The following is a 26,575-nucleotide window of genomic DNA, read 5'->3' on the forward strand; positions in this document are numbered from 1 at the left end:
ACTGTGGAACAAAGAAATACAATAAAATCAATGAAAAACTACCCACAACCAATGTGCAAGAGACAAAAAAAAGATAAATAAGTAAATAAATAATACTGATAACATGAGTGGTAGAGTCCTTGAAAGTGAATCCATACAGTACTGGGCAAAAGTCTTAAGCACATATATGTAGCTAGGGTTCCTAAGACTCTAGTGTATTTGTCAACGTGGAGTGGAGAGCAAGTTTATAAATCTGGCGGAAGCAAAGGATGTTGGCAATGTCAAGGGTGGAATACCGTGGAGGGGGGTGGAGCGCGTGGTGTGGGACAGGCGGCAATGAAGGAGTGTCAGGTGGGGGGGTGGTTGCACTGGTGCAGACACACCCAGCCCTGAGACACCAGGTAAGGTCATTTGATTCCAAGCAATTGGTTTATTGATCATTACAGAATGTCTCTCTGATTCTTCCTGTTCCTTCTCCTCTTTCTTCCCCTTTTTCCAACGATGATTCCCCTCTCTCCGCCGCCTTCCCACTCTCAGTCCACAGTAGGGACCCATATCAGAATCAGGTTTATCAGCACTCTCATATTTCATGAAATTTGTTTTTTTTTTGCGACAGCAGTACAGTGCAATGCATAAAATTACTACAGCACTGTGCAAAAGTCTTAGCCACTCTAGCTACTGTACGTCCATTTGCCTAAGATTTTTGCATAGTACTGAATGTTGTGAATCAGTTCATTGTTGAGGTGAGTGAAGTTATCCACACTGGTCTCTGCTCCTGATGCAGTCTTTTTGTTGGTCAGTTATTTCTGTGTATCTGTCCCTGAGTGATGACTCAGACTGTGGACACTGCAGAGGTATCTGTAAAGCATTCCTACAGTAACAATACATTCTTCCACCGGTGCACAGCCTTTAGTATGTTTCTGGTGGCAGGCATCGACTATGATGATCTGAGGGAGCTGCCAGCCTTTTTATCGAGACCTCTCAGGGTTACCCCCAGTCAGTGACCCACCCAACTTGTGGAAGGGAGGTGCTGTCACGGTGGATGGACCTTGGGATGTCTTGGGTGCTGGAGAGAGAACCACATCACTGGGTATTGAGGGGATATGCGTATGAGGTGCTCCTGACTTTCTCGGGTTGGAATTGTTTACCCAAAACCTTCCTCAAGAGCCAGTGCGTAGACTGGAATGCCCTCTCAGCCGTTCCACACGGCACAGAAGTGCGACCTCCTTTCTGCACACCTTTCATTTCCTTGCCCACAGTTACCGTCCCGATACACTGCGGCTGGTCTGCCTTTGATCTGGGGATGCCTGATCTCTTTTAGTGGGACCTTGGGCCTGCAGAGTTCTGTACGGAGCACTCCCAAGCAACAGGTTCAGAGTGCCAAGCTTCCTAGAGCCTGCTGAGGTCCGTGTCCCAAAATTGGGGTGTGTGAGACTGCGACTCGTTCTTGTGTGTGAAAGATACTGAGATTAGCTTTATTTGTCACATGTACATTGGAACATTCAGCAAGATGTGTTGTTTGCATCAGATCAAATCAGGGAACATTGTGCTGGGGCACCTCGCAAGTGTCGCGATGCTTCCGGCACCAACGTAGCAAGTCCACAACTCACAAACCCTAAATTGGAATGTGGGAGGAAACTGGAGCACTCGAAGGAAACCCACATGGTCCTGGGGAGAACATGCCAACACTTTACAGACAGTGGTGGGGGTCGGGGGTGGGGAGGTGGAATCCAATCTTATAGCTGGCACTGTAATTGTGTTGAAACGTCTACTTGTCAACTGGTCACACTTCAGTCCCACGCTGCAGCTCTTTGGGCACCTGGTGGAGAGGGAATGTCACTGTCTGGTGAGATGAGGACACTCCTCCTCAGCCTGTCCAGTGTGTGTGTGTTCAGAGGCTTAGAGGGCACACAGTATGGGCACCAGCTCCATGCCATTGAGCTCTGAGTGCTTTGGTGTCCTCTGGCTGTCTGTGGATCTACGGGGCACCATAAGGTCTTAGTATATCCCTCCACACCATTCCACCACACACTCCTAGAGTCAGGCACAAAGTGGAGCTCCCTCCACGCCATCCCATCACACACTCCAGGGCAGGGATAGTACAGGTTAGACACAGTGGAAATCCCGACACAGTCCTAGTCTGTTTCAATCTGGAGCTCTCCGGTGAAGGTGTATCTCTTTGTGTTACAGGTTGTCTGTGATTTTCAACGAGCTGAACATTGTTTCCATTCCCATGGTCCTGGACTTCATCGCTTTGACTTTCTGGAAACGTGAATGGTTCGTAATGTCTTTGTCTACATGTGCGGTGCTGCGATGGGCATTTGCCTGATTCTCTGGTGCCTGTGGAGAAGCCTCCCAGTCTTTAACATTGCACTCTGTGGCTCTCCTGAGTTGTTGATCAGTTCTAACTCTTAACCCTTACCTGGGGTTGGCAGGTTGTGTATTTGGGATAAGGAGAGAGTGAGGTGCTGGTTATCTGCTGAAGGCTCTGTTGTTAGAGCTGGCTGTGTCAGTGGCCGTGCTGTCCCTTCAGTCCTGCAGCTGATGGAGTGAGTAAGTATTTGGATGGGGATTGGGCTGCCCATCAAAGAGCAGCACAAAAACTCCTTAATTGAAAGGCCGAGATAGAGTGGATGGAGGGGTTGTTTCCTACATTGGGGGAGTCTAGGGCCAGACAACACAGCCTCAGAATAGAAGGACATCCGTTCAGAACAGAGATGAGAAGAATTCACTATCCAGAGGATAGTGAATCTATGGAATTCATTGTCACAGATGGCTATGGAGGCTAAGTTGTTGGGTATATTTAGTCAGGGTTTCAAATGCTACGGGGCGAAGACAGCAGAATGGGGTTGAGAGTGATAATAAATCAACCATGATCGAATGGTGGAAACAGGCTCGATGGGCTGAATGGCCTAATTCTGCTCCCATGTCTTATGGTCTTATAATGTGCATACAGGACTTTGGGGTAGGGCTTCATCAAAGTGAGATAATACTGTGAGAATTGAGGGTTATGTTACTGCACACACGGGATATGCTAGTGCAGACACGGGTGATTAGCCAACTGGGCTTGATCAGAGAATGTATGTCAAAATTGCTCGCGGAACATAAGCACCATGGACTGTTGGGAACTCTGACCAAGTCCTGTTCAGTGTCGCTGAGTAGTTATTTGGGAAGTTGAAGGTGTGTAAAATCATGGGGCTGGGGGGGTGGGGGAGGATGCATAGATAGGGTCAATGTACTCAGTCTTTTTCCTCAGGGGTGGGGAATTAATAGCTAGAGGGCACAGGTTTAAGATGAGAGGGGAGAGATTTAATAGGGACCCAAGGGTAACTACCACACAGAGGATGGTATGTTCCAGAGGAAGTGGTTGAGGTAGGTGCAGTAACAACAGTTAAAATAGATTTGGATAGGAAAATATTAAAGGGATATGGATTAGCTTGGATGGGTATCTTGGTCAGTATTTACGAGTCAAGTCCAAGAGCTGGGTTCCATGCTGTATGGCTGCAAGTGTGGTTGTAATTATGGGATCCAAATCACTTGTGAGGTTCTGAAATTTCACACTGAATGGCTTTGCCTTGCAGGTTTATGCATCAGACTGCCCTTGGGAGAGCAGAGAGCCGGCAATGATCTAAGGGGTTTGGCGGCAGACTTGAACAAGAACAGTATTCAGACCACCATTCCCCAGGGGCCCCAGCAGAAAGCATGGGGCGCAAAAAGATTCAGATCACACGCATCGTGGATGAGCGCAACCGGCAGGTAACTCAGCTGATCAGCCTTTACCCCAGTGTGTCTCCTCACCATCATCTGCCTTGGTCTCCGAGCAGCTCACCTAGGGGTGCCATCGCAGCAGTCTGCACACATATACACTCTCACACACGGACGGTTCTCTGAATTGACCCTCCAGAGCGGCAGGGGTTCAAGTTTATTTATTGTGTTTACATTGAAACATACAGTAAGATGCCTCGTTTGCATTAACAACCAACACAACGTAAAGGTGCGCCGGGGGCAGCCTGCAAGTGTCGCCAGACGTCCCAGCACCAACATCACATGCTCACACTGCTTGGCAGAACAACAGAACACAACAAGCAACAAAACAACAGCACAACAAGCCCCGTTCCTCTCTGTCACCCATGCACATACAGTGTCCTCTAACCCCCAAGTCAGGTTATCTTCAGCCCATTCCCTGCAGAACAGGAAGTGTGCCCTACAGCAGCACTTGTTTATGTGCTTGTGAATAGCTGCAGAATCCATTGAGGAGTGAAAAATTTGCATAGTCAGGCAAGACTGTGTGTGTATATATATATATAGCAGCAGTGTGATGCACAGTGCCTTTATAATGCTAAATTTAGAATCTTAATTAGGGACACAGCAATCACTGTTTAATTAATGAGATATTTCAAACCGGAAAACGTCAGGGCAGCGGTTCAAATCTACTAAGCCTGGAGATCAGAACACAACTGGAGGAGAGAAACTTGCCCTCTCTGCACCCCCTTTCCTGTCACACCAGGCAGTGTTGGGATCCTTCTGTGTATAGATCGACACCAAAGTTGAATCACCAAGAGGAGAGTAGAGAGGCACAGGCTGAATGGCCTGGCTAAATGAGAAGAGCATGGGCTTTACTCTGTATCTTACCCCCTCTGTTACGCATGCGAGGAGCATGAACAGCGACCGATCAGTAGTCATAGTCAAAGTCATACTTTATTGATCCCGGGGGAAATTGGTTTTCGTTACAGTTGCACCATAAATAATTAAATAGTAATAAAACCATAAATAGTTAAATAGTAATATGTAAATTATGCCGGGAAATAAGTCCAGGACCAGCCTATTGGCTCAGGGTGTCTGACCCTCCATGGGAGGAGTTGTAAAGTTTGATGGCCACAGGCAGGAATGACTTCCTATGACGCTCTGTGTTGCATCTCGGTGGAATGAGTCTCTGGCTGAATGTACTCCTGTGCCCAACCAGTACATTATGTAGTGGATGGGAGACATTGTCCGAGATGGCATGCAACTTGGACAGCATCCTCTTTTCAGACACCACCGTGAGAGAGTCCATTTCCATCCCCACAACATCACTGGCCTTACGAATGAGTTTGTTGATTCTGTTGGTGTCTGCTAGGAGGATTAAATGTTTGCACGGAATCGCATTAGCCACAGTACACGCTGTGCAACGTTCAGTGCAGGGGCGATGAAACCGTGCGCTTGAAAGCCCTGCGCAAAAAGAGAGGGCCTCCCACATGGAGGAGGCCCATTGGATTTACCGCGTAATCAGTCGGCCACAGCGCACTTACTGCGTTCTCGCAAATATTTTGTCACTTTTCACCCTCTAGACAGTTCTATAACACAATCGAAGGTAAGCAAGGTGTGGGTCAGTTGCAGAATAATGTTTTGACTATATTCCAATACCTGTAGCACAGGTTAGAAGCAGAGCTCCCTCTGCCTGGTCCCATTACACAGCCCTGGGGCAGACACAGTATGGATAGGAATACAGTAACCTGCACCCCACCCCACTATCCTGTCATGTCGCAGTGCAGCATATCTCTCCTTTCTCCCCCCACCCACAACTCTCCACTTTCCACAGCACACGCTCTCTTCATGACTCTCCTGCCCACTGATCTCCCTGCAAGTGTTACACCTGCCCCTTCATCTCCTCCCTCACCACCATTCAGGGCCCCAAACAGTCCTTCCAGGTGAGGCAATGCTTCCCCTGCGAGTTTGTCGGGGTCGTCTACTGTATCCGGTGCTCCTGCTGAGACTCGATTTAGATTAAGGGGCCACTTCATTGAGCACTTATGCTCCATCTACTGCAAAAGGTGGAATTTCTCAATGGCCACCCATTTCAATTTGACTTCCCATTCCCACTCTGACATGTCAGTCCATGGCCATGGAGGAGAGATACCTCTGGGTAGCATCCAACCTGACCCCTCCCTTTTCTCCATTTTTCCATTTGCCATTCTGACTCCCCCTTACCCATTCTCTTCTCACCTGCCCATCACCTCCCTCTGGTGTCCTTCCTCCCCTTTCTTCCATGGTCCACTCTCCTATCAGATTCCTCCTTCTTCAACCCTTCACCTCTTCCACCTATCTTCTCCCAGCTTCATACTTCATCTCCCTCACCTGGTCTCACCTGTTACCTGTCATCTTGTACTCCTCCCCCTCCCCCACCTCCTTTCCCTTTCCTTTTCAGACCTGATGAAGGGTCTCGGCCTGAAACGTCGACTGCTTATTCCCCTCCATAGATGCTCCTGACCCACTAAGTTCCTGCGGTGTTTTGTGTGTGTTACAAGTAAAGCTTATCTATGCCATACTCTCAGCCTCTCCCAGCACGGGGACGGGATTTGCCATGAATTCATCCATCACGCGTATCTGCTTGATGTTACATTCCCACGTACAGACTGACAGTAACCAGGGTACGGAGCCAACATTGCAACAGCTGCCTGCCCAGTAAATGATAGTTTGATGCTCTTGTTCCGGAGGCCTTTGTTGGGATTTGTTGGCTCCTTGCTTGTTCTGAACTTTATTAGAATCACATAGCAGCGAGGAGACCAAGCAACCCGCATGCCTGTGCCGTCTCCTGGTAACAGCTCCACAGTTATTCTCACTCCCCGCAAAGGCATTGAGCAGTTTGTCCCTTGTAGTACTAAATTCCCTTGGGAAGTGGCAACATTGACACAGGTGACATTCTGAGTAGAAGGTTGTGTGCACTCAGTACTTTCTCTGGACTAAAGGTCGAGTCCGATGCTTTAGGGGAGGACTGAACCATCAAAAGTGTTGTATCTGTCTCAGACCATAAGGAGCAGAATTAGGCCATTCAGTCCATCAAGGCTGCTCCACCATCCATTATGACTGATTTATTATCCCCCGCCAGCTCCCCAGAACCTTTGACAGCCTTACTAATCAGGAAGAGATCAACTCCTGCTTTAAATATACTCAGTAATTTGGCTTCCACAGAGGTGTGACCCTCTATTCTGAGGCTGTGCTCTCTGATCCTAGATTCCCCACTGTAGGAAACAGCTTTCCCCATCCACTCTATCTAGGTCTTTCAGTATTTGATAGGTTTCAGTGAGATTCCCCTCATTCTGCTGAACTTCAGCGAGTGCAGGCCCATAGCTATCAAATGCTCCTCATGCCTCTCACTTCTCTCAGGTCTCCCCTTCAGAGGAAGTAATCCGTGTGTCTAACCATTCCTTAAAGTCTCATACTCTTTAATCCAGGCAGCATCCTGGTGAACCTCTTCTGTACCCTCTTCAAAACCACCTCAGACTGAGTGTGTCTGCACCCCGCACCACCTCCCACCCCAGCACTCCTCCTCTGCCACCTGTCCCATTCCCCTCTCGTGACACACCACCGTCACCATTCCCAGTATCCTTTGCTTTCATTAGGTTTGCAAACTCGCTCTTTACTCCACTTTGACAAATACAGTACTGTGCAAAAGTCTTAGGCAGCCTAATTATATATAAATGCCCAAGATTTTTGCAAAGTACTGTAGATGCTAACTGGTTGGAATCTATCCAGACAGGGTATGAGGTGTTGATCCTTCAACCTGAGTTTGGCCTCATTGTGTCAATAGAGGAGGTCATGGACAGGCGTGTCAGAATGGGAAGTTGAATTGAAGTGGGTGGTCACAGGACGATTCTGCCTTTTGTGATGGGCAGAGGGAAGGTGCTCAAGCACTTCCCTCCTCTTTTCTTCCTCCATTTCCCATTCTGGTTCCTTGCTCATCCCTTCTCTTCACATGCCCTTCTCCTCTCTCGAGTTCCCCTTCTCCTCCCTTTTCTTGCATGGTCCACTTGCCCTCTCTTATTAGATTTCTTCTTCAGCCCTTTCCCCTATCATCTTACAGCTTCTCACTTCATTCCCCCTCCTCCACCCACTCACCTTCCAGTGTTGGGAACTGTGGGGTTATGCACTTTGGTAGAAAAAATAAAGGCATACACAATATTCTAAATGGGGAGAACATTCAGAAATCCAGGCTACAAAGGGACTTGTGAGTCCTAGTTCAAAGTAAAGTTTATTATGAGAGGATATAAGTGTCACCACATGCAACCCTCAGATTCTTTTTCTGCGGGTATACTTAGCAAATCTGTAAAGAGGATGTGCTGAGAGCTTTTGGAAAGCATCAAGTTGGATAAGTCACTGGGACCGGACGGGATGTACTCCAGGCTACTGTGGGAGGCGAGGGAGGAGATTGCTGAGCCTCTGGCGATGATCTTTGCATCATCAATGAGGACGGGAGAGGTTCTGGAGGATTGGAGGGTTACGGATGTTGTTCCCTTATTCAAGAAAGGGAGTAGAGATAGCCCAGGAAATTATAGGCCAGTGAGTCTTACTTCAGTGACTGGTAAATTGATGGAGACAATCCTGAGAGGCAGGATTTATGAATGTTTGGAGAGGCATAATATGATTAGGAATAGCCAGCATGTCTTTGTCAAAGGCAGGTTGTGCCTTAAAAGCCCGATTGAATTTTTTGAGGATGTGACTAAGCACATTGATGAAGGTAGAGCGGTAGGTGTAGTGTATATGGATTTTAGCAAGGCAATTGATAAGGTCCCCCATGCAAGGCTTTTTGAGAAAGTAAGGAGGCATGGGATCCAAGGGGACATTGCTTTGTGGATCCAGAAGTAGCTTGCCCACAGAAGGCAAAGAGTGGTTGTAGATGGTCATATTCTGCAAAAGAGTCTGGTGACTAGTGGTGTGCCTCAGGGATCTGTTCTGGGACCCCTACTCTTTGTGATTTTTATAAATGATCTGAATGAAGAAGTGGAGTGTTGGGTTAGTAAATTTGCTGATGACACAACGGTTGGGGGTGTTGTGGATAGTGTGGAGGGCTGAAGGAGGTTACAACGGGACATTGATAGGATGCAAAACTGGGCTGAGAAGTGGCAGATGGAGTTCAACTCAGATAAGTGTGAGGTTGTTCATTTTGGTAGGTCAAATATGATGGCAGAATATAGTATTAATGGTAAGACTCTTGGCAGTGTGGAGGATCAGAGGGATCTTGGGTCCGAGTCCATAGGACACTCAAAGCTGCAATACAGGTTGACTCTGTGGTTAAGAAGGCATATGGTGCATGGGCCTTCATCAATCATGGGATTGATTTTAAGAGATGAGAGGCTATGTTGTAGCTATATAGGACCCTGGCCAGACCCCACTTGGAGTACTGTGCTCAGTTCTGGTCGCCTCACTACAGGAAGGGTGTGGAAACCATAGAAAGGGTGCAGAGGAGATTACAAAGATGTTGCCAGGATTGGGGAGCATGCCTTATGAGAATAGGTTTTCCACAGAGCTGAACTGGCTAGCACGAGAGGGCGTAGTTTTAAGGCGCTTGGAAGTAGGTACAGAGGAGATGTCGGGGTAAGTTTTTTACGTAGAGAGCGGTGAATGCGTGGAATGGGCTGCCGGCGGCAGCAGTGGAGGCGGAAACGATAGGGTCTTTTAAGAGACTCCTGGATGGCTACATGGAGTTTAGAAAAATAGAGGGCTATGGGTAAAGCCTCGGTAGTTCTAACGTAGGGACATGTTTGGCACAGCTTTTTGGGCCGAAGGGCCTGTATTGTGCTGTATGTTTTCTCTGTTTCTGTTAAACAGGATCAATGGGACAACAAACTGTGTAAATGCAAATATAAATAAATAGCAATAAATAATGGCCATGAACTAACAAGATAAAGAGTCCTTAAAGAGACATCATCGGTTGTGGGAACACGAGAAGTAAAATGAGTATCCCCTTTTGTTCAAGAGCCTGATGGCTGAGGGATGGTAAAATCCCCTTTTGTTCACGAGCCTGATGGCTGAGGGGTGGTAAAATCCCCTTTTGTTCAAGAGCCTGATGGCTGAGGGGTGGTAACTGAGGATCTTTGATAACGGATGCTCTTTTCCTACAGCAATGTTTTATGTAGATGTGCTCAATAGTTGGGAGGGTTTTACCCGTGATGTAGTGGGCTGAGTCCAGTACCTTTTGTAGGACTTTCCACTCAAAGGCATTGGTGTTCCCATACCAGGCTGTTATGCAGCCAGTCAGCACAATTTCCACCACACATCTATAGAAGTTTGCCAAGGTTTTTGATGACATGCTGAATCTCCGCAGACTCCCGAGGAAGTAGAGGCAACTTCATGCTTTCTTTTCAATTCACTAAAGTTTAACTTGCAGGTTGAATTGATAGTAAAGAAAGCAGATGCAATTTTAGCATTCATTTCAAGAGGATTAGAATATGCAAACAAAAATGTAATGCCAAGGATTTATAATATGTGGTCAGACTGCATTTGGAATATTGAAAACAATTTTGTGCCCAGTATCTAAGGAAGTATGTGATGGCCCTGGATGCGGTTCAGAGGAGGTTCATAAGGATGATCCCAGGTATGAAAGGCTTAACATATGAGGAGTTTGATGTCTCTGTAGGATGAGGAGGATCTCATTGAAGTCTATTGAATACAGATAGAGTGGACGTGGAGAAGTTGTTTCCAACAGTAAGAAAGTCAAGGATCTGGGGTCTCAGCCTCAATTCGGGGATGAGATGAGAAGAAATTTTGTTAGCCAGAGGGTAGTGAATCTGTGCAATTTATTTCCACAGAGGGCAGTGGAGGCCAATTCATTGGATGTATTTAAGACAGAGGTTCTTGATTGGTAAGGGGATGAGAGTTATGGGGAGGAAGGCAAGAAAATAGGTTGGGGAAAACAAATCAGCCACAGCTAAATGATGGAGCAGACTAGATGGGCTGAATGGCCTAATTCTACTCTGTATCTTATGGACTTAAGGACTTGGTCACACCAATCACCTCATAAAATGCTGAAGGAGCTCAGTAGGCCAGGCAGCAAGGGTCTTGGCCTGAAACGTGAACTGTACTGTTTTCCATAGATGCTGCCTGGCCTGCTGAGGTTCTCCAGCATTTTGTGTGTGTTGTTTGGATTTCCAGCATCTGCAGAATCTCTCTTGTTTGTCACCAATCACCTGCCAGCTTGTACTCCTTCCCTACCCCACCTTATTTTGGCTTCTGCCCCTTTCCTTTCCAGTCCAGATGAAGGGTCTTGGCTAGAAATCAATTATTTTGCAGAAAGCTTTATTTAGTTTTCATCAGGTGCCAAATTCAATATGCTTGTTCATCCTCCTCTCTCCTCTCCTCTTTGCTCTTGATCACCCCTCCAATCAAACTCAGGTGACCTTCACCAAGCGGAAGTTCGGGCTGATGAAGAAGGCGTACGAGCTGAGTGTGCTGTGTGACTGTGAGATCGCCCTCATCATCTTCAACCACTCCAACAAGCTCTTCCAGTATGCCAGCACAGACATGGACAAGGTGCTGCTCAAGTACACAGAGTACAACGAGCCCCACGAGAGCCGTACCAATGCCGACATCGTGGAGGTGAGTTGGCTGCCCGGGGTGGCTCTCTGTGGGACCCTCTGCTGTCCTTCCTGAGGTGCTGAGCTGTGCTTTCCGAGACCATGGCTCAGACTTTTAAGTTTGTAAGGATGGTTTTGGGGAGGGGAGTTAGGGGTCAGGTTAGGATTTAGGCACAGAGATGTGGAGGAGGTAGAGGTCAGGCCTCCGTTCTGCTTTTGAAGTCCAGTGACATGGACTGGTGATGAAGGGCGTTCACAGTCCAGGCCTCCACTCTGCATTGAACGACTGTGTAAGCAGGAAGCATGAGGGCCCGTCAGCTGGTGAACCTGGAGTTCATGTGGTGTTCGTGGTGCCATCATCAGCTAGTCTGGGGTTCAATACCAAAGAATGGCTCCTGAAGGCCGATTGGTAGTCCGGAAATCAAAACACAGTGGCCAAAGCCTGGAGACTGGAAGGTTGCCTGTATGTGTGTGGTTGGTGGGAGGGAAGGAGTTTGGTATGGAGTAAAGGGACTTGTTTTGCTGTTGTTGTTCTGTTGTTTATTGTGTTCTGTTTTGATCTGATGGGCATAGTGGGCATGCTCTGTTGGTTGTTAACACAAGCAAGGCATTTCACAGTATATTTCAAAGTACATCTCATAAATACACTTCAATCTGGGGGAGTGGAATCTCCTCGGTTCTTCACCAGTAGTGGGCTAGACATTTTGTAGTGGAGGGACGGTTTGTGATCTGCCGGGGAGCAGATACAGTCGTAACGTCAGACTTACACAGTATAGAAACAGGTTATTGTTCCCTATCCACACTAAACCCATAAACCCATCAGTTCCCCTCTACCACCACTTTGCTCCGTCTAGCAGAATTAGTCCTTACTCTTAATAATTTCTCCTTTGGCTCCTCCCACTTCCTCCAAACTAAAGGTGTAGCTATGGGCACCCATATGGGTCCTAGCTATGCCTGCCTTTTTGTTGGCTTTGTGGAACAATCTATGTTCCAAAGCTATTCTGGTATCTGTCTCCCACTTTTCCTTCGCTACATCGATGACTGCATTGGCGCTGCTTCCTGCTTGCATGCTGAGCCTGTTGACTTCATTAACTTTGCCTCCAACTTTCACCCTGCCCTCAAGTTTACCTGGTCCATTTCCGACACCTCCCTCCCCTTTCTAGATCTTTCTGTCTCTATCTCTGGAGACAGCTTATCCACTGATGTCTACTATAAGCCTACTGACTCTCACAGCTATCTGGACTATTCCTCTTCTCACGCTGTCTCTTGCAAAAATGCCATCCCCTTCTCGCAATTCCTCCGTCTCCACCGCATCTCCTCTCAGGATGAGGCTTTTCATTCCAAGACGAGGGAGATGTCCTCCTTTTTTAAAGAAAGGGGATTGCCTTCCTCCACCATCAACTCTGCTCTCAAACGCATCTCCCCCGTTTCACGCACATCTGCTCTCACTCCATCCTCCCGCCGCCCCTCTAGGAATAGGGTTCCCCTGGTCCTCACCTACCACCCCACCAGCCTCTGGGTCCAACATATTATTCTCCGTAACTTCCGCCACCTCCAACAGGATCCCACCACTAAGCACATCTTTCCCTTCCCACCCCCCCCCGCTTTCCACAGGGATTGCTCCCTGTGCGACTCCCTTGTCCATTCGTCCCCCCCATCCCTCCCCACTGATCTCCCTCCTGGCACTTATCCTTGTAAATGGAACAAGTGCTACACATGCCCTTGCACTTCCTCCCTTACCACCGTTCAGGGCCCCAGACAGTCCTTCCAGGTGAGGCGACACTTCACCTGTGAGTCGGCTGGGGTGATATACTGCGTCCGGTGCTCCCGATGTGGCCTTTTATATATTGGCGAGACCCGACGCAGACTGGGAGACTGCTTTGCTGAACACCTACGCTCTGTCCGCCAGAGAAAGCAGGATCTCCCAGTGGCCACACATTTTAATTCCACATCCCATTCCCATTCTGATATGTCTATCCACAGCCTCCTCTACTGTAAAGATGAAGCCACACGCAGGTTGGAGGAACAACACCTTATATTCCGTCTGGGTAGCCTCCAACCTGATGGCATGAACAGTGACTTCTCTAACTTCCACTAATGCCGCACCTCCCCCTCGTACCCCATCCGTTATTTATTTATATACACACATTCTTTCTCTCTCTCTCCTTTTCTCCCTCTGTCCCTCTGACTGTACCCCTTGCCCATCCTCTGGGTTCCCCCCTCCTTCTCCCTGGACCTCCTGTCCCATGATCCTCTCATATCCCTTTTGCCAATCACCTGTCCAGCTCTTGGCTCCATCCCTCCCCCTCCTGTCTTCTCCTATCATTTTGGATCTCCCCCTCCCCCTCCCACTTTCAAATCTCTTACTAACTCTTCCTTCAGTTAGTCCTGACGAAGGGTCTCGGCCCGAAACGTCGACTGTACCTCTTCCTAGAGATGCTGCCTGGCCTGCTGCGTTCACCAGCAACTTTGATGTGTGTTACTGATATTAGGGCCCCAGCTTTCTAAGTCTTGGTGATTCAAGTGGTTATCTAGATACTTAAGAGGAATCTGAGGGGAATTGCTTCACTCAGAATGGTGCAATCGTGGAACAAGCTGACAACTGAAGTTGTAGAGGTGAGTTCACCTGTAACAGTTAATAGAAGGTTGGATAGGTGCATAGTTGAGAAGTGTATAGAGGTGTATGATCCGGATGCATATAGATGGGTCTAGGCTGAAGAGCAGGCCAACATGCACTAGATGGGCCAAAGGGCCTGTTTCATGCTGTAAGACTGTGTAACTCCAGGATGTGACAGTCTCTACATTCCAGATTCCAACCACCTTCAAGATTGAAAAATATTCCCCCTTAAATCCTGTATAAACCCATCACCTTAAACCTCTGCTGTTTGGTCTTGGGATGTAGACTTTGATTATCTATCTGTCGCCCTCATTATTTACTGTCAGCTCACCTCACCCTTTGGGTTTCTGGTGTTGGCCACTCCACCCCAGGTGAGAGTCTATCCACTGATCAACTTGCACTAAAGAAAGATAATTTTAAATAAGAGTATAAGACATAGAAGCAAAAATAAACCATTCAGCCCATAGAGTTTGCTCTGTCATTCAATCATGGCAGATTGTTTTTAAAACCTCATTCTCTTGCCTTTTCCCTGCAGCCCTTATCCTTTAACTCTTTAGCAGCCGAGAACCAATCACCCTCTGATTTAAATCTGGCCAGTGACTTTGGTAATGAGTTCCACAGATGTGCTGCTCTCTGGTTGAAGAAATTCCTCCTTGTCTCTGTTCTAAAGGAACATCCTTCTATTCTGAGGCTGTGTCCTTGGATCCTAGATTCTCCCAGTATTGGAAACATCCTCTCCACATCCATTCAATCCAGGTCCTCTGTCTCTGGTAGGTTTAATCAGGTCTCCCCACCCCCCAACCTGCCACCACAATCATAAAACAGTACAGTATAGTACAATTCCTTTGGTCCATGATGTTGTGCCGACCTTTTAACCTACTGCAAGATCATCTAACCCCTTCTATCTACATAGCCCTCCATTTTTCTGTCATTTGCATGTCTATCTAAGAGTCTCTAATCCTTCTGAACTGATTGTATGTGCATTTCTGTGGGGAGAGTGGGGGGCCAGGATTACTTGTAAGGTCATGTCCTTGGTGATCCTTGTCCCTTCCACTAACTGTCTCTGAGTGGAGCACGAGTGACCATGTACATTTTATTGTGGATTTCCATGCCAGAGCAAGCGCACTAGTTCTGGCTGACTCCAGCTGTGGCTTAGCTTGGGCTGGCTTGACACTGATTGGATCAGATTTAAGAACTGGAACTGTTCTTTGACCTTGCATCATGGTAATTCTCTCGGAGGTCAGTAGTTAATCCTTTTCTATCCCGTCTTCATCTTGTGTAACTTTAAGCTCATTCAGAGCTCTGGCGCCTGCCTCCTCATTCAGCTTTGCACACGTCTGTTCTGACCCTGTCATGGGTTGTGGGCTCCCCTGGTGAGACTAAAATTAATTGCCCAGCTCCTAAACCCTGAATACTGACCAGGGCAGCTGAGGACTTTGGAGAGTCCTTCACATCACTGGGATCCAGAATCCCAGTCCCTACCGGGTAAAGGTGTCTATTATTCCGTCCTGAAGAACCTTAATGAAGCTCATAAGGTCACGTTAACAGCACTCTGGTAGTGTCACAGACATCATAAATAACCTTGTAAAAACTCAGGATGTATTCAGTTAACTCAATTAAAATTCCCCAGCTCCTGTGGGATTTGAACTTGTAATGCATTCACTATGCTTGCTTTCATCCTGTCTGGAGGCTCTGGCTTCAGTGGTCTTGGCTTTCTTTGGAAACCCCTCCTTCAGTTTCCCCACTCAGTTATACTCTGCCTCCAAAATAGGTTTGGGACTGTTCAGAAATCTGAAGGCAGAGGGTAGAAGCTGTTCCTAAAATACTGAGTGTGGGTCTTCAGGCTCCTGCACCTCCTCCCTGATGGTAGTAATGAGAAGCACGTCCCAGGTGGTAAAGATCCTTATGATGGAACCTTATGATGCCACCTTTCTGACCCAAGATCCATTGTGGTATATCTGTTCCAAACTTTGGTGTCCAGCACTGGGTGAGGCTCTCCATCTGGCCTGCCTTTTATACAAGTTGGTTGTGCACTCTGGGCACACAAGAGTCTTTAGATGCTGGAATCTGGAGTAACACACAATCTGCTGGAGGAACTCAGTGGGCCGAGCAGCATCTGCGGGGAGGAAAAGGAACCGTCAATGCTTTGGGCCAAAACCATGCATCGGTCCTGTTCGACCTGCTGAGTTCCCCTGACCAGTTGTTCGTTGCCTCGTATTTTGAGTTATCCATGTGGCCTGTGTTGTTTAGAGGTTCGGTGTAACCACCTGGGTTTTATGTTTATGAAGCCCAGGATTCCATGTGCTTTCCAATGGCACTTCAAAAGGTTATACACATATGAATAGGCTCCTGCAAGGCTGTCTGCTGTCTGCTGCCGGGGAGGCTGTCCACTACTGGAGATTGTGCTGTTTAGGCCATTATGTCTGCTTGTCATCACATTCATGCAGTGGCTTCTGTGTCTTCCTACAATATAATGCTATACTGAAGGAGAAAGGGAAAGATTTAAAAAGGTCTGTTGGGTATTGGAGCAAACAGGTAAATTACAATGTTTAAAAGGCGTTTGGACGGGTATATTGACAGGAAAAGTTTCGAGGGGTACAGGCTAAATGTAGAGAGATGGGACAAGCTTAGGTTGGCATGGTACAGTGTCCGTGGGCCAAAGGGACTGCTCTGTGTGTCGAACTCCATGCTAATCTCTTCTTGGAGCAGAATTCAGAGCAGCATCTCTCTTTTGGGAGCTTGTCAGGCAGTGAACAATGTGCCCGATGTAACTGAGTCAGTGTCCTGTTGTGTCACCTTGGGATGTGCTGACGTTGGAGAGGATGCAGAGAAGATTCACGAGAATGATTCTGGGAATGAGAGGGTTAACATATGAGGAACGTTTGTCCGCTCTTGGACTGTATTCCTTGGAGTTTCGAAGAATGAGGGGAGACCTTATAGAAACATTTCAGATGTTGAAAGGCATGGACAGAGTGGATGTGGCAAAGTTGTTTCCCATGATGGGGGAGTCTAGTACAAGAGGGCATGACTTAAGGATTGAAGGGCGCCCATTCAGAACAGAAATGCGAAGAAATTTTTTTAGCCAGAGGGTGGTGAATCTATGGAACTTGTTGCCACGGGCAGCAGTGGAGGCCAAGTCATTGGGTGTATTTAGGGCAGAGATTGATAGGTATCTGAGTAGCCAGGGCATCAAAGGTTATGGTGAGAAGGTGGGGGAGTGGGACTAAATGGGAGAATGGATCAGCGGAGCAGACTTGATGGGCCGAATGGCCGACTTCTGCTCCTTTGTCTATGGTCTTATGGTGTGTCTACTGATGAAGTTCTGAAACTTCTCTTTAAAATGTGATCCAGGTACTTCCTGGTGTGAGTCCATCCATGCTTCTTTGTACCTAGGTATTGGCTTTGGAATGGGTCTGGGGTACAGTTCTGCTCACCATTTTGTCATAGAGTAACACAGTGCGTAAACAGGCCCTTCATCCATGCCGACCAAGCTGCCCAATAAGCCAATCTCGTTTTTCCACATTTGGTCCATTTCCTTCTAAACCCCTCCTATCCATGGACTGACCCAAATGTCTTCTGAATGTTGTTTATTACCTGCCTCAATTACTTTCTCGGGTAGCTCATTCTGCATAACCACCACCCTCTTTGTGAAAAAGTTGCCCACAAGTCCATGAGGTATGGAAGCAGAACTAGGAGTGGTGTATTGCCTGCCCCTCTGCACCCCCCCACCCCCCAATCAGTCATGGCTGGTTCTTTACTAACCCTACTCTCCCAGCTTCTCCCCTTAATCCCCTTACCAATCAAGAATTTACCAACCTCTGCCTTAATACACTCAATGACTTGGACTCCTCAGCCCTCTGTGACAATGAATTTCACAGATGCAGAGCCCTCTGGCTGAAGAAATTCTTCCTCATTTCAGTTTTAAAGGGATGTTCCCTCTATTCTGAGGCTGTGCTCGAGGATCCTCAACTCTCCTATAAATGGAAACTTAAGGTTACTTCAGGAAACTTAAGAAACTGGAGATCCCTTTCTTGGTGAGAGTGAGATGAAGACTGACGAATTAAGTTTGTGCAGAGAACGTTGATTGCAAATGAAGTGAGATTTGTGGCACTGATGGGCACTGCCAACTGTGTGGACTACCATTATGCCTGTAGTACACAGATAACACATGCTACTAATTAGCCTGTGGGAGGAGATGTGTCATTCCTGTAGGTTATTTCATGAAAGGTTTAGTTCCTGAATTTCTTAGGAAGTAACATTGGCCCGTAATGCAGACTTCTAATCAAGCATAAGGCCGAGCACCTTACAGTTCACTCCCTCTGGGCCATCCCCATTCCTTTTCATTCCTGCTGTACATAATCCCAATGGGAATAACACTTCCCACTGCTCCAACCACATTGATGCCACAGATTAGATAGCTCACCAATGGCTCTACTTCCTCATGAGGCTAAAAAAAATTCAGCATGTCCCTATCAGCCCTTTGCCGATTTTTATCAATGCACCAGAGAAAGCATTCTGTCCGGATGCATCACGGCTTAGTACGGCAACTGCTCTACATGTGGCCGCAAGGAACTGTGGACACAGCTCAGGACATCACTGGAACCAGCCTCCCCTCCATGGACTCTGTTTACACTTCTCACTGCCTCAGTAAAGTAGCTGGCATAATCAAAGACCCCACCAACCCAGACATTCTCTCTTCTCCCCTCTCGCATCAGGCAGAGGATACAGAAGTCTGAAAGCACAGACCACCAGACTCAAGGCCAGATCATACCCCAGTGTTAACAGACTCTTAAATGGACCTCATATATGAGAAGATGGACTCTTGGCCTCACAATCTACATCTTTATGATCTTGCACTTTATTATTGCCCTGTTCAGTAGCTTTTTCACTTTATTGGGCATTGTTATTCCTTTACCTTGTTCTGCCTCAATGCACTGTGTAATGATCTGATCTGTATGAACAATACGCAAGACAAGCTTTACACTGTATCTTAGTACATGTGACAATAATAATCCAATACTAATACATTTTCACTGAAACCTGCTGCACTTTGAGATTTTTTGAACCTGAATATCTACAAACGTTTGTAGGTTGTTGACATAGCTAGCTGTGGAAGGAACATTGGCCAGGGTGCCTGTATCTTGATAACTACCTCTAAGAGGCAAGCAACGGTCTCTTTGGGCAATGACATTCTCAGAGGGGTTCATTGAAAAGAAGAGTGTGGAGGAGTCAGTGGTTGTGGTTCCTTCTCCAGTGTATGGGGTCCCAGAGAGCTCCAAAGGTATACTACAGCATGCCTAGGTTTGAGGAGTGGGACTTGGTCGCAGCTACATACTGAAGTGTTGATCTGCTGTTCCCCCCCCCGCCCCTCAACCATCCACTTCCTGTAGACTCCCCAAAACCAGGAGGCAGTGGGTTTTCTGGGGAAGTAGAGTATTTTCAGCCTTAGAGAGAGGTATTGGGGGTTGGTTGGCGTAGGGGAGGGCAGGGAAGTGGGAGAGGGGAGTGTTTGCTCTTCCCATCTCCCTTCCCTGCTCACTTGGCAAAAATCTCTCGCTAACACACCCATACCATTTCCCATCTAACCTCCCTCTGTATCCTTGCCCTCACTAACCAGTCTCCTGCTTCACCTAACAACACACATCAAAGTTGCTGGTGAACGCAGCAGGCCAGGCAGCATCTCTAGGAAGAGGTGCAGTCGATGTTTCAGGCCGAGACCCTTCCAGCTAGCCTCTTTCCCCTCTCCCCAATTTTTTATTCTGGCATCTTCCCCCACCTTTCTCTGTCCTGAAGAAGGGTCTCAGCCTGAAATGTCAACAGTTTATTCTTTTCCATGGATGCTGTCTGACCTGCTGATTTCTTCCAGCATTTTGTGTGCATCCCTACATTTTTGTCTTCCCTCCTCCCGCCCCTGTCCCTCCCTGCATCATTTTTTTCCCTCTCCGCCTCTCCCCTCCTCTTTTTCAGTTGGGCTCCTTTGCTGTCACTGACCTCAGTTTGTTCAGTGGCTGAATGGCTCCCCAGTGTAACCTGAACCGGTTCCTTGCTTACTTACCAGCCTGTGAATTAATTGGATGGTCACAATTAGGAACTGATGTTGGAGATATTTTCAGCTCCAAAATCTGTCAAAGTTTAAACATTGGGGAACATTTGTGGGCTTTGTATTTTAAGACTTATGGTAATTATTTTAGGCTTCAGAACAGTCACTTAACAGGATTTGAATCCATTGATGTTGAGTGTAACTTGTAAGTCGTGCATTTACAGCAAGTCCTACATACACTGTGCTCCCACGCACTAACCAAAATCTGCCTCAGCTGCAGGAAGACCTTTGCTTTCTCAACTTGTTTCACTGCGCACTCTTTTCCAATTTTTTTAACCCCCTCCCTCCTCGCCGCCTTGCTGCCCCTTTTCCCTCACCCCAACTCCAGTCACAAGTCAATGCCTGATGTCTGAAAGAGGGGTATCCTAAAGGAGGGGATTCTAGAGTAAGGGATAAAATTTGAGCTGTGATTCCTGATTCACTCTGTGTTCAGGGTGCAATGCTGAGGATCTTTTCCAGAGAATCTTGCCCGGTCGGGTTCTGCACGTTCTCAAGCGGGACCCCAGGTCTCTGCGTCTGTGAACTAGAAATGTCCAATGCATATTACTCGCCAAAGAAAATGGGGTGTGGTGGGAGGAGGAGCTTCCGGCCGCAATCCGCCCATTCGGACTTGAACAGAGAGACCTAGGATTACAATGAGGTACGGTAGCGTAGTGGTTAGCACGACGCTACTACAGCTCAGGGCGTTGGAGTTTGGAGTTTAATTCTGGCATGCCCTGTAAGAAAACGTATACGTTCTTCTTGTGTGCACGTATGTTACCTCTGGGTGCTCCCATTTCCTCCCACACTTCAGACATACTGGTTAATAGGTTAATTGGTCATTGTAAATTGTCCCGTGATTACTTACTTACTACCCGTTCTGCCACTCGTGTTTAGGGCAGCAGTGAAAGTCCTCCATCTCTGGCAGTGTTCAGGGCTTCCTTCATTGTATCAGTTTTCACTACTGTCAGTCATGCAAGTCCCAGATAGAGACTCAGGAGTACCATCGCACTCAGATGTAGGAGGATTCTTCATAGCTGCTTCCGTAACCATCTTGTTTTACCAGTCAGGGTTGTTAGCCCTGAACCTGGAGGACTGATAGATCACTCTTAGACTGTCCTCTACTCTTTGATCTGTTTGGCATGGATGACCCTACGAAGAGCCAAAGCATAAAGCCCTGACTCCAGCCAACGTAGCTCTCCAGATCATTGAGGCCTGCAAGCCTCCAAACCACGACAAAGTTGTAGTCCCGTGATTAGGATAGGGTTACACTGGGGTTGCTAGGCGGCCTAGAAGGGCCTATTCCACACTGTATCTCCAGATAAAAATAAATAAAATCGCTGGGTTGCCGGGTAGCGCTGCACGGCTTGGTCGGCCAGAAGGACCTGTCCTGTACTCTATCTCCAAATAAAATAAAAGATGATTGGCAAAACTTGTCTTGCACACAGTTCATACAGTTCATCAATTTGTTACAACAGTGTAATGAGGTAGTACCAGGCAAAACAGTAACAATTACAGAGAAATTACATGCAGGTAGATAGTAAAATGCAAAGCCATAACAAGGTAGATTGTGAAATCAAGTGTCACCCTTGTTGTGCAATAGATCCATTCAGGAGTCAGATAACAACAGAACGTAACCTGTCCTTGAGCCTGGTGGTATGGTCTTTTACACTTTTGTATCTTTTGTCCAATGGGAGAGGGAAGAAGAGAGAAGTTTGGGGTGGTTGGCTGCTTTACCAAGGCAACCAGATGTGTAGTCAGAGTCCACAGCGGGGAGGCTGGTTTCCACGATGAGCTGAGCTGTGTCCACAACTCCATGCTGTTTTTGCGGTCTTGGGCAGAATAGTTGCATTACCAAGCCGTGATGCATTCTAATAGGATGCTTTCTATGTACATTGATTGAAATTTGGAGAAGTTGAAAGGGGACTTGCCGACTTTCTGTTGCCTCCTCAGGAAGTAGAGGCATGGTGTTTTTGTGGTTGAATCAGATCAGGCTATTGATGATGTTCACACCTAGGAAAACTCCTGTCCCTCTTAGCTTTGACACTTTTGATATAAACAAGAGAATTTCCACCCCCACCCCCAACTCCTGAAGTGAATAACCAGCTCTCTTGTCTTGCTGACATTGAGGAAAAGCTTGTTGTCATGACACCATGTCAATAAGGCTCTCTATCTCCTTCCGGTACTCTGACTCATCGTTATTTGAGATACGTCTCACTATGGTGTCATCTGCAAACTTATAGATGGAGTTAGATCACACTCTGGCCACACAGTCGTGTGTGTATGTGTGTGTGTGTGTGTGTGTGTGTGGGAGGGGTGGGTTGCTGAGGACATGGCACATGGCACATGGTTACCAAAAGGCCTTCAGCACCCTGTTGATGTGTGTCACCACTTTCAATACAGTGGGTGAAAATCGAAAACAACTGCAGGTGCTGTGAATGTGGAAAAAAAACCGGAAGGTGAATTGTAGAATTATACACCATGGAAATAGGCCATTTGGCTCACCACATCCACATTTATCGATATTTTCCCATCCACATTCGTCCCACCTTTGTCTTCTATGCCTGGTTGAAACAGGAAGAACTACATGACAGAGAGCTTCTACAGGGGCAACATGTTCTGGTCACTGAAGACAGGAAAATGTTGCAAATCTCATGTGATCTCACAGCAACTGTACAGAGAGAAATAATCAAAGTTTCAAGGCAATAAACTTTTCAATGTAAGAAAAGTAATTATCTGGCAGTTACACAATGAATGCTGTAAACAATGAGAGAGAAGGCACAAGAGACTTTAGAAATCTGGAGCAACCTACATAAAGTTGGAGGAACTCAGCAGACCAGGCAGCATCAATGCAGAGAAATTTTCAACTTGTACTTTATTTATTTAGATATAAAGTGTGGAACAGATCTTTCCAGCTCAAGTAGATGCACCATTCAGCAGCTCACCTTTTTAACTCTAGACTAATCACAGGACAATTTACAATGACCAATTAACCTACTAACAAGGTTTTTGGACTGTGGGAGGAACCCACATGCTCATGGGAAGGGCGTACAAACGCTTTGCAAACAGCATCGGAATTGGTGGAATAGCTGAAATAGCTACACTACTATGAATATCCCTACCTACAGAAGATTTTTGTATATATTAATATTATTTTGTTATTTTATGTATTATATGTGATAGGTATAAGGTGTCATGGTAGCGTAGTAGTTAGCGTGACACACAGCTCATGACATCCCAGAGTGCGGAGTACAATTCCGGCACTGTTCTGTAAGGCATCTCTCCACTCCTCCCCCCTCATGGAGTGCATGGGTTTTCTCCGGGTATTCCGGTTTTGTTTCACAGTCCAAATACATTCCGGGTAGGTCATGTAAATTGTCCCGTGGTTAGGTTAGGGTTGTGGGGTTGCTGGGTGGAGTAGCTCAAAGGGCTGGAAGGGCATACTCCACGCTATACTTACTCACTGTCCGCTAAGCCACTGGCGTTTAGGGCAACAATAAAGGTCCTCTATCTCTGGTGGTCTGGTCTGTCAGTAGATTTCCTCTCAATTTTCACGACTGTCAATCGTGTAAGTCCCAACTGGAAACTCAAAAATTCCAAGGCACTTAGTTTTAGAACGATTCTTCTTTGCTGTTTCTGTAACAGTTTTGTTTTACCAATCTGGGTTGTTAGCCCTGAGCCGAACCCCCGAATCTGGAGGATCTGTCCACCTTCTGTCATGTTTGGCATGCTTGGCCCTGACTCCAGCCAACGGTCATTGAGCTGCGCAAGCCTCCACACCCTACGACAAGGTTGTGATCCCTTGGAGGGCTCTACGCTGTATCACTAAATAAACAATAAATTACTGTGTTTTGCACTTTGGTCCCTGAGGATTATTTTTTTTTCGTTTAGCTGTATGCAAATTTATGGTTGAATGACAATAAACTTCAACTTTAACTTGAAATGGGCAGTCAGACTGAGATGGGCCATTCAGCCCATTCATCATGATTGATTTACTTTCTCTCTCAACCCGATTCTCCCGCCTACTCCCTGTATCATCTGTTGTCCTGACTAATCAATATAGCTATAAAGAAGGCAAGATAGCAGCTGTATTTCATCAGGAGTTTGGTTTATCAACTAAAACGCTCAAAGACTTCTGACAAAGTACCATGGAGAGCATTCTGATGGGCTGCATCACTGTCTAGCACTGGGGGTGGGGGGAGCTGCTGCACAGAGCCGAGAAAAGCTACAGAAAGTTGTAAAATGCGTCAGCTCCTTGGGTACTAGTCTCAGTAGTATCCAAGACATTTCCAAGGAGTGGTGCCTCAGAGAGGCGACGTCTGTTATTAAGGACGCACATTATCCAGGGATGGCCCTCTTCTCATTGTTATCGTCCGGAAGGAGGTTCAGAAGTCTGAAAGCACTTCTTCCCCTCTGCCGTACGATTCCTAAATGGACATTGAACCCATGAACATTACCTCACTTTTTTTTTTGTACATTATTTTTAATCTATCCAATATACTATATATATTTCCTGTAATTGATTTACTTTTTTATTTCTATATTATCATGTATTGCATTGAACTGCTGCTGCTAAATTAAATTTCACAACACATAATAATAAATCTGATTCTGACTCAAGTACCTATCAAACTCTGCTTTAAATATACTTAATGACTTGGCCCCCAGAGCTTCCTACCGCAATGAATTCCACAGATTCACCACTTTATGGCTAAAGAAATTCCTCCTCATCTCTGGTCAGTACTGTAATATGTTAAGACATAAGACATAAGACAAAGGAACAGAAGTAGGCCATTCGGCCTATCGAGTCTGCTCCGCCATTTTATCATGAGCTGATCCATTCTCCCATTTAGTCCCACTCCCCCACCTTCTCACCATAACCTTTGATGCCCTGGCTACTCAGATATCTATCAATCTCTGCCTTAAATACACCCGATGACTTGGCTTCCACTGCTGCCCGTGGCAACAAATTCCATAGATTCACCACCCTGTGACGAAAAAAATTTCTTCGCGTTTCTGTTCTGAATGGGCATCCTTCAATCCTTAAGTCATGCCCTCTCGTACTAGACTCCCCCATCATGGGAAACAACTTTGCCACATCCACTCTGTCCATGCCTTTCAACATTCGAAATGTTTCTATGAGGTCTCCCCTCATTCTTCTAAACTCCAAGAAATACAGTCCAAGAGTGGACAAATGTTCCTCATATGTTAACCCTCTCATTCCCAGAATCATTCTAGTGAATCTTCTCTGTACCCTCTCCAACGTCAGCACATCCTTTCTTAAATAAGGAGACCAAAACTGCCCACAGTACTCCAAGTGAGGTCTCACCAGCGCCTTATAGAGCCTCAACATCACATCCCTGCTCTATTCCTGTAGAAATGATTGCCAACATTGCATTCGCCTTCTTCACTACCGACTCAACCTGGAGGTTAACCTTAAGGGTATCCTGTACGAGGACTCCCAAGTCCCGTTGCATCTCAGAACTTTGAATTCTTTCCCCACTTAAATAATAGTCTGCCCGTTTATTTCTTCTGCCAAAGGTCCTCACAAGCAGCAGTGTCATGAAGTCATGAATAAATGTGTCTGGTTAAGATGCAGGCTGGATGACACCAGGGAAGGTGCTGGGAGTGCTCAGCGTGTGAGGGAAGAGAAACAGTTGAGACCCTTTCCCCTATCCCCCCACCCCATGTGCTCTTGAGGGTGTCACTGCGTTGTGGGTGACCCCCCTCCCCCACATAATGTGAGCAGGGAGTTTGTCCAGCATTCTAGCGACTCCCACTGTAAGTTAACACTGCATTTAGTTCATGTTCAAGTTTAATTGTCATTCAACCATACACAGAAATACAGCCAATGAAGCATTGTTCCTCTGGGATCAAGGCACAAAACGCATTCCCAACAGACACACAGCATGCAGCAAATGTAACTATGATGGCAGAAAAAATACAGTTACAAAAAATCTTTTCAAAATACAAGTATGGCCCAAGTCCCTGGGGCTTTTCTTTTTGGAGCAAAGGAGGATGAGAGGTGTGTTGTACAAGGTGATAAGAGGCATAGACTGAGTGGACAGACAGTGCCTTTATCCCAGGGCAGAAATGGCTAACATGAGGGAGCACAATTTTAAGGTGATTGGAGGAAAGTATAGGGGAGTGTCAGGGTTTTTACAGAGGGTTGTGGGTACGTGGAAAACGCTGCCAGGGGTGCTGATAGAGGCAGATATGTTGGGGACATTTAAGAGACTCAGATGAACACATGGATGAAAGAAAAATGGAGTCTATGTGTCAGGGAAGGATGAGATTGATCATAGAGTAGGTTAAAAGGTAGGCACAACATCATGGGCTGAAGGGCCTGTGTTGTATTGTTCTGTGTTCTACATTATCCCATTCATCCTTATTGGATTTTGGTGTGTATGGGATGTTCTCTGTTGGGACAAATGAACAAGCTACTCTGCCTTCCATATCTCTGCTGACCATGATCGCAGTTTAGATTAATCTCATCTGCCTGTTCCTAACCCTGCCTGATCCTTGCCGGGTGTGAAGGGCTGGGTTCGTCCGGTTCCCCGAAAGGCGTTG

General features: G+C 46.7%; 1 protein-coding gene across 7 annotated transcripts in view; it reads left to right on the forward strand.

The window, feature by feature from the left end:
- The window catches only part of LOC134342950 (myocyte-specific enhancer factor 2D homolog), a 112,433-nt gene that overhangs the window by 46,277 nt on the left and 39,581 nt on the right, over positions 1 to 26,575 (forward strand). For all 7 annotated transcript variants that reach the window (XM_063041677.1, XM_063041676.1, XM_063041680.1 and 4 more), the window contains exons 2-4: positions 2,170 to 2,256; positions 3,561 to 3,735; positions 11,128 to 11,331. In XM_063041677.1, the coding sequence (XP_062897747.1) occupies positions 3,682 to 3,735; positions 11,128 to 11,331 (258 nt within the window). In that variant the 5' untranslated portion in view covers positions 2,170 to 2,256; positions 3,561 to 3,681. The remainder of the gene's footprint in view (positions 1 to 2,169; positions 2,257 to 3,560; positions 3,736 to 11,127; positions 11,332 to 26,575) is intronic.

Source organism: Mobula hypostoma, chromosome 2 (assembly GCF_963921235.1).
Source record: "Mobula hypostoma chromosome 2, sMobHyp1.1, whole genome shotgun sequence".
NCBI lineage: Eukaryota > Metazoa > Chordata > Chondrichthyes > Myliobatiformes > Myliobatidae > Mobula > Mobula hypostoma.